The sequence below is a fragment of the Cyprinodon variegatus genome, unplaced genomic scaffold (genome assembly GCF_000732505.1).
Source record: "Cyprinodon variegatus isolate N-32 unplaced genomic scaffold, C_variegatus-1.0 Scaffold8, whole genome shotgun sequence".
NCBI lineage: Eukaryota > Metazoa > Chordata > Actinopteri > Cyprinodontiformes > Cyprinodontidae > Cyprinodon > Cyprinodon variegatus.
The window spans coordinates 2,132,940-2,141,329 of NW_015150461.1; the positions used below are offsets into that span (position 1 = coordinate 2,132,940).

The window sequence follows — 8,390 nt, forward strand, 5'->3', positions numbered from 1 at the left end:
TGTTCAAACATTTTCACAACTATGGTTTTCACTGAAATTTTACAAGTTTACATTTTGGGCGGTAAATACCTAAAGCACATGTAGAGAATTTCCCTATTCTTACTGCAAAACATCTTTACAACTTTGCTTTTTGACAGTTTTCTAACCTAAACTGTGCTCCTCTAGGTTGGCCATGTAGCTCCTCAGCTTATTCAAGGTTTACCACAGGCCACTTGGTTTCTTATTTCATTAAAGATTTGAAGATGTATTGGACGTTGCTTTGTTAGCCCCCCCTGCTTTAATTTTTAATTTTTTTGTGTTCCGTTTAAATACGTGACGTCTGCTGTGTCTCCTCAAATACAATCACACATTAGAAAAATGAATAATCTCTGAGAGCCTACCAGGAGAGCTGTATATTAAACATTTTATTGGTAAAGTGATTGGTAAGGTGCCTAAAACCAAAAATGACTATAGCACTTACCTCCACATTGATGACAACGGCGGCAGAGCTAGATAGGGCGGGTGTCCCCTTATCAGTGGCTATCACAGTGAGTTCGATTCTGCCATTGGCTGCTGGATCCAAAGCCTCGCGATCCAGAGCACCATTGTTTGTTAAAAGGCCAGTAACTGGGTCAATGCTGAATTTGGCACTGTGTGGGCTGTCTTCGATACTAAATACAATCTGACTATTTACTGAACCAATTTCATCTCCATCTGTAGCCTAGAAAAAACAAAAGCAATTGCATATATTAATACATTTTGAACAAGCAGTTGATAAACACATTTCAAAATATTTTAATCATTACTAAATGGGAATCTCAAAAATGTCATGCCAATGAAATTTCAAATGAAATTGTATATTTAGTGCTGCAAAAGTCTGTCACACCTAGAAAATAAAGAGAGATGGGTTAGAAATAAATTTTGTGTAATGTCTGTCCAGTGTGTGGGCAGATGTAAAAACTGTACTAAATCAAACCAATCAATTAAATAATATTCCTTTTTGGCAAATAATCTAACTCTTAATCATATAAGAGATTAAAAATTCTGAAGCCTTTAGCTGTGGATTTCCTCCTCCAGTTACATTTCACAATCACTCCTTTAGGGTAAGTCATTTTGATGGGTTTTATTAGATAATCATTACATTTCTATTAAATGTAGTTTTAAAGGCTTGTTTTGATCAAAATGGGTATCAAAATGCTTAACTTTTAGGATTTAGGACACAGGGCCACGTCAGTAATTTGGGAATGGCAAATGTTGATTTCTATGTGCATCAAAGAAAATTTGCATTTAGCACATGAATTGTTTTCTCAGAAAGGCTGTGGAGCTTTTGACATGAAAACAACACCAAATGTTTCAACAACAAAAAAAAATCTGTATAATTCAACAGATATAATAAAATTAAAACAAATGACCTCATAAATCAAATTTTATGTAATACATAGATGAAGGGACATGAAAACAGAAAATAAATGTGCTTTGTCTTTATTTAGATAAGCATCTTGCCTTGTTAAATCAGGAAAAATTGTGTCTGTTTTAGTTCAGATTTGTGGCAAAGTAACCTAAAATTAATCTCATCACTAAGTAATTACACTTCAGCACCTTATGATTGGAAAAAGCGAAGAGCTCTGCCTACTATTGTAGAATTACTGATGAACTTAAGGGGTCCAATGAGACCAGCTTGGGCCATGATACAGAGGTGGATATATAACACTATTTTAGTGTGAAAATAATAACAGGAAGATATTTTTTAAGCAAACTAGTGAAACACTGGGAAGTCTTAGCAAATAAGACCAAATACATGATTGTTTGAATCTGTAGAGCTGTGTTTCAGTATAATGTACTGCCTGACTATTATGTAATTGTGTGATTAGAGAAAACTGAAACAAAAATTTTATTAATTTTAGGACTAAGCAAGAGTAAACTGGTTTTAGGGAAAGCAACAAGCAAGAAATGCAAATTAAATAAATGGCATTGCATTTGAATATCAGAAATGATAGAAGCTTCCCTTTTAAATTAAACATCTAAAAACTAAGATAAAGATGTTTTTTTCAGTTCTTTTTTTTAAACCAGACTTAATCAACTGAACTGATTACATTCAATATTGAAGTTAAAACCAGTGATGACTTTTATTCTAACTACTAAACTTCCGTTAGTGTTTGAACCTGGTTTCCTCTGGTATTCCACTTTAATACTAATAGTAACTTTTACAAACATTACTGTTTTGTTGTGACACTTATACAGATGTTTGAATCATTACCCACAGCTAATGTGAAGGTCATGTCAGTAAGGCCAGAGGAGACACTGAGGAAAGTGTAAATACCTATTCCCCTGGAGTCATATCATACTTTATATAGAGCTTTATAAAGTAAACCTATACGTAACCTATACGTGTGATTCGCACCCTTAAAGTGTTGATATTATAATGTCACAGTTCTTTTTGGATTTACCTCTATCTTTTCTTGAAGCTGTCCACCCTCTTTGACAAACTGTGTGTACTCAGGTCTGTTGATGACTGGCGTCTTGTCATTAATGTCTGTTAAAGTGATCTCCAGCAACGCGGTGCCGGGCTTTCCTCCAGTGTCCTTGGCTTGCAAAGTGGCTGAATAGAGAGATCTGAGCTCACGATCCAGCAAATTCTGGTTTTTCACAAAGACTTTTCCTGTGGTGCTCTCAACATCAAAGTACTCCAGTCTGAAAGATAAAATCCAACTGCTCAATAGTGCTGTTTGGATTTTCCCACCTAGTTATATAAGCTAAACAGAATCCAAACAGAATTAAAGTGTAAACATACATGCTGTCTGGTAGAAGGCTGTAGGTGATTTTGCCTGCATCCATTGTGTCGGGATCTGCAGCCTAGAAAATGAATCGGAAGCTTTTTAAGTTAAATTTGAACAAAATTCGATCTTCTAGGAAATCAAGATGACTAAGGACTTACTGCGAGAGTGGTAACCTCTGTCCCGACAGGAGAATGTTCAGCCACATTCAACTTGTATGTGTTCTGTGGGAACGTAGGGCTGTTGTCATTGGTGTCCTTTATTGTTATTGTTACTGTGGCGGTGGCCTGGAAGGTCGGGATTTCCTTATCTACAGCAATCACCTGCAACATGGCACATGCATCTGAAAAAAACTGGCTCACATTTAAAAAAAAAACTGTGCTCACAGACATCAACTGTTTGAACGTTCACTTTTACCTGAACAACCATTTGCGTCTTAACTTCAAAATCCAGGTCTGCAGGCTGCTTGACAAGAAGCTGAACAATGCTGTCTGATTGAGCCAGCGAGGGTTCCAAATAAAACACATCCTTATCCACTCCGTCAAGCCTTAGCTCAGTTTGCACAGGCTGTAGGATAATAAAGAAGCACATCTGTAATTAATACTGTCTCTCTGATTTTACCACTTATTCCAAATGCATTGTTCTTGTTTCTCACTCTGTCTGGATCTTTGACTATCATTCCGATGTCAATGGCGCCCAGAGAGTGTTCAAACACCTCGCCTGTGAACTGAGTTTCTGGCGGGCAGTCAAGTGTAAAACATTTGTAAAACTTGGGTGGGTTGTCATTGACGTCGCCGATGTTGATCTGGACGGTTGTTGTCACAGAGGCGGGTTGTCCATTGATGTTAGGTTTAGACTCAGTGGCCTGCAAGCAAAAAGGTGCAATTATTATTTCTTTCTCAACTTTGGTTTTGTGTCTGGAGACAAAGCTTCAATTTTGTTTTTTTCTCCTTTTAAAATAAACTAGCTCTGCCAAGTTGAAGACAGCGTGTTATTTTTTTTACTAAACTAATTTAAATCAGTAATAAAACTAAAATCATATCAAATCCAAACAATTTTAAATTTTAATAAGGCTTTATTTTTGAAAATTATATTTTTAGGTGTTCCAGGTCTTGTTGAGTGTCTCATCAATCATCATGTCTCACTGAACCCTTTTTCCTCACTGAATTCAACCTTAAAGGGATCCAGTCACGTACTTTGACCATGCAAATTCCCATGATAGTAACTCACTCAGGTATGGAGTGAATTTTGTTCCGCTTTTATTGAAGGGAAATAGAATAGAATAGAATAGAATAGAATAGAATAGAATAGAAAATCAATTTATTGTCTGACAATGGGGAATTTCTGGATTCTAGAAATAACATGTTTTGTAAAAGGAATTAAAAAAAGAAAATGCGATCCTGAAATTTTTTTTTTTTTTTAAGTCCTTAGGTTCTAAGAATAACTTTGATGTCTTCTTAGGTTTTATTTAAAAAAAAAAACACTAACACTTGTTTGACATGCACATTGACCAATAAAAAAGTTGCTTGCATCCTTATCATCCACGCAGACCATTATAAATGCATCTTCACGCCTAACTCCAGAGGAAAGCCCGCCCCAATAAATGTAAAGAATGGGATATGAAAAATGCAATCTGGAAAGAAAGTCAGAAAACGCAATCTGACAAAGAGAAGTATAAAAAAATAAAATAAAATACTATATGAAGAAATAGAAGACAAAAAATATTTTGAAAAAAGATTTAAGATTTGTAAAAAAAAAATACATACATATACACTGGACGGGGAGATAAAAATATTTGAGAAAACAGCAAAGTTACTCTCAAAACCTTTTTGATTAAGGATTTTTTTTTTTTTTNCAAGCGATACAAGGCGTTGTCTATATAAGACTCAAACTCACTGCGGATCCAGACATTTGAATTGAGAAAGCTTCCTGGAGAGGTGGCGAAACGTCTTCAAATCTTGAAAACCAAGTCCAGTGGATATTTTTTGAATTTTTACGGAAAGACAGTGTATCAATCTTAAATTTTCAAATTTTCACCGGACCCTTTTCCTCACTGAATTCAACCTTAAAGGGATCCAGTCACGTACTTTGACCATGCAAATTCCCATGATAGTAACTCACTCAGGTATGGAGTAGATTTTGTTCCACTTATATTGAAGGGAAATAGAATACAATAGAATAGAATAGAATAGGATAGAATAGAATAGAATAGAATAGAATAGAATAGAATAGAATAGAATAGAATAGAATAGAATAGAATAGAAAATACCTTTATTGTCCCACAATGGGGAATTTCTGATTTCTAGAAATAACATGTTTTGTAAAAGGAATTAAAAAAAAGAAAATGCAATCCTGAAATGAAACTTATAAAAAAGTCCTTAGGTTCTAAGAATAACTTTGATGTCTTCTTAGGTTTTATTTTTTTTTTTAAAAACACTAACACTTGTTTGACATGCACATTGACCAATAAAAATGTTGCTAGCATCTTCACGCCTAACTCGGGAGGAAAGCCCGCCCCCATAAATGAAAGAATGTGATATGAAAAATGCAATCTGAAAGAAAGTCAGAAAACGCAATCTGACAAAGAGAAGTATAAAAAAAATAATAATAAAAAAAATACTACATGAAGAAATAGAAGACAAAAAAGATTTTGAAAAAAAAAATTACGGTTTGTGGAAGAAAAAAAAAATACATAAGAAAAAAACTGGATGGGGGGATAAAAATATTTGAGAAAACAGCAAAGTTACTCTCAAAACCTTTTTGATTAAGATTTTTTTTTTTTTAAGTTTTATCTTAGGATTTTCAAATTGCCATTAAGAAAACGTGTTTTGTTTGCAACAATAAAAGAACAGTATTCACAACATAGATCAAGTGTGAAAGAGAATAAAAAAATATTTGATGCCAAGACACATAAAACAAAGCAGTGCATGAAGTATAATAAGACCTTGTGTGTTTACTGAAGCAGGAGCTACTGAAGATTTTACATTGATGGATGCATGACTCAGGACTGTCAGCAGGTGGCAACAGCATACAACTGGTTTATGTCTGCTGATTGCGCCTGTTCCAAATATTTTTAAGCCAATAAAGGAAAAAGTAAACATTATCAGGACGAAAGCTTGGCATATATTTGCTTTTTGTGTTTTGTTTTGTTTTTGTGTTGTTTATAGGTATATCAAGTAATACTCCTTATGTGTAATTTGTTACCTTCACAGTCAGAGTCACAGTATCTCCAGTAACTTCTCTGTCAATCGCAGATGCTACAGATATGATGCCATTTGATGAGATTTTGAACAAACCAGGACCTGTGGAATCTTTAAAAAAAAAAAAAGAAGGAAAATACGTTACTGTCTTTATGCCTATAGATCACAAAGTGAGGCATTTTTTTGTAGCTACCTTCAATGGAGTAGATGATTGCATCATTGATTCCCTTGTCCTGATCTATTGCTGTCACTTGTAACACAGATGTGTCCTAAAATAGGGGAGAATTTAAGTTATAACATCAAAAGCACTTAATTTACAAAACAAATTTCATTGTGTGGCATTTTAAAGTGAATTGAATGTAGATATGGTGAACTTTGTCAGTCTAAGGGACATAGATTTATTATGAAGAAGCAGTGTCACTTACCACAGGGGAATTCTCTTGAACGCTTCCTATATACGGAGCAGTGAGGAAAACCGGATCAAGATCTGGGATGTCCACAACAGTAAAGAAGGAGATGGTTTTGGATGACATGAACTTGATCTCAGAATAATAACAAGAGCCTCCACGATCCTAAGATGATACACAGAGAGCAAAGCAGGTCATGATAAATAGAAAACTGAATTATTAATTAATAATTTATTGGAATCATAACAACACCAAAAGTAAACTTAATTCTATAAAAGTGCACTGCCTTTTGTCACTTTAAAAACAACAACCTTAATGTATTAAATGGCAGTTTAATTATTCCTGAAGGTTTGGTGGGAGTTTTTCTAACTTTTGAGTTCAACCTTCTAAAACGCAAAAGATGTTCATTTAAGTGCCAATGCACCTAAATATTAAAACCAATTGCCTCTAAGGTCATCATCCAGTAAACACTGTGCTCATGTGAAGGATGAAGATTTGATCAGATGAGATTAAAAGTGCATAACACTGTGCATAAACCTGAAAAACACAACCTGCATAATGAAACATGCTGGTTGCAGCATCTTACAGTTGGAAACTACATAAAGGTCACTTTAGGTTTATAACCAGCCAGAAATTGCAAAAGACTTCTGGGGTTGGAGGTTCACATTTTCCCCAGGTTAAGGTAACTTAACCTACATGTAAACACAAATGCACATACTAATTTCAAATTCAGTTTTGTATTATTGTAAAGTAAGGTATATCTTTCTAATTCTACTTTACAACAATGCAAAGTTTCATATAAAATCCAAATAAAGAACTAATGTTTATGACAGCATTGTGCAAAATAAAACTGACAAAGTGGAATATGAAACCTTTTAAAATGCAGTGGAGGCAAAAAATAAAGATGTACGAGAAAGATTAATAGGAAAAAACATAAAACTGACATAATCCGGTTTCAAACAGTGTGGAAAGAAAAGTTTAAAGCTCAGGCTAATGACATTAAGAGCTGCTTGATCATTTGCACTATTATGACATTATTTTCTATTTTTAATAGGATGTGTAATTACTGGATTGTTGGCTCAATGTTGAGCCCAGAGGCTTGTTACCATGTCACCCTCAGAGGTGCAGAGAGTACCAATAATTATACTCCAGTAAAATAGATCAACCTAACATTTTTTACTCAAGTGAAAGTAGAAAGTAGTCACCAAAAAAACTACTTAAATAAACAGTTATCTTGTTAATCTGCAAATCAATTTTTGAGAAATTATTGACTTGTAACATGATTTTAAATTACACATACTGTTAAAAGCAAAAAAATAAATAATTAAATACCAATAAATAAAATGATTACAAAATAACAAATTCAAACTGAAAAAAAAAATGTTTGAATAAAAATTTTCTGCAGAAACTTTTTTGTAAAAAAATCAACCCTTATAGTTTATAAATCACTGGGATAAACACTAGGAAAGTACTTACAGTGACATCTACTGTTTGCTGTATTTTAACTTGATCTTGAATAGCTTAAGTTACATGTCGTGGGTAGAGCAACTGGATATTTTACTCATAAAAGCGAAACAATCATCTCAAAAGAATATTTATTTCTATTACTTTAGAAATAAAAAGTATGTTTAAAAAAAATACTAGGTACTAAATAAATGTACTAAGTTATGACCCACCTCTGGTCATACTCAACTCAATTCAACCAGTCACTAAATAAATAAAAGCAATGCAATAAATCATTTCCTTGTGGTGTCTCCAGTTCAATGCAGTGAGCAATACTCTGAACTTTATATTGGAGAAACCAAACAACCTCCACCGACGCATGGCCCAACACAGAAGAACGACCACGGGACAAGACGCACCGGTACATCTACTATTTATGGACAAAGGACATTCTGTTGAGGACCAGAATGTTCGCATTTTGGTCAAAGAAGACAGGTGGTTTGAGAGGGGTGTGAAGGAAGCCATCTATGTTAAGAAAGAAAAACACAACCTTAAACAGAGGGGGCGGAATCAGGTTTCAGCTGTCA

At 34.2% G+C, this 8,390-nt stretch overlaps 1 protein-coding gene across 1 annotated transcript in view; it reads right to left on the bottom strand.

Annotated features, from left to right (window-relative positions):
• The window catches only part of cdhr2 (cadherin related family member 2), an 18,109-nt gene that overhangs the window by 8,004 nt on the left and 1,715 nt on the right, over positions 1-8,390 (bottom strand). Inside the window, exons 8-16 of the mRNA XM_015376754.1 lie at positions 6,379-6,525; positions 6,147-6,222; positions 5,958-6,064; positions 3,409-3,618; positions 3,171-3,320; positions 2,915-3,076; positions 2,771-2,832; positions 2,427-2,670; positions 461-700 (exon numbers count right to left, since the gene is read on the bottom strand). Coding sequence (XP_015232240.1) covers positions 461-700; positions 2,427-2,670; positions 2,771-2,832; positions 2,915-3,076; positions 3,171-3,320; positions 3,409-3,618; positions 5,958-6,064; positions 6,147-6,222; positions 6,379-6,525 — 1,398 coding nt within the window. The remainder of the gene's footprint in view (positions 1-460; positions 701-2,426; positions 2,671-2,770; positions 2,833-2,914; positions 3,077-3,170; positions 3,321-3,408; positions 3,619-5,957; positions 6,065-6,146; positions 6,223-6,378; positions 6,526-8,390) is intronic.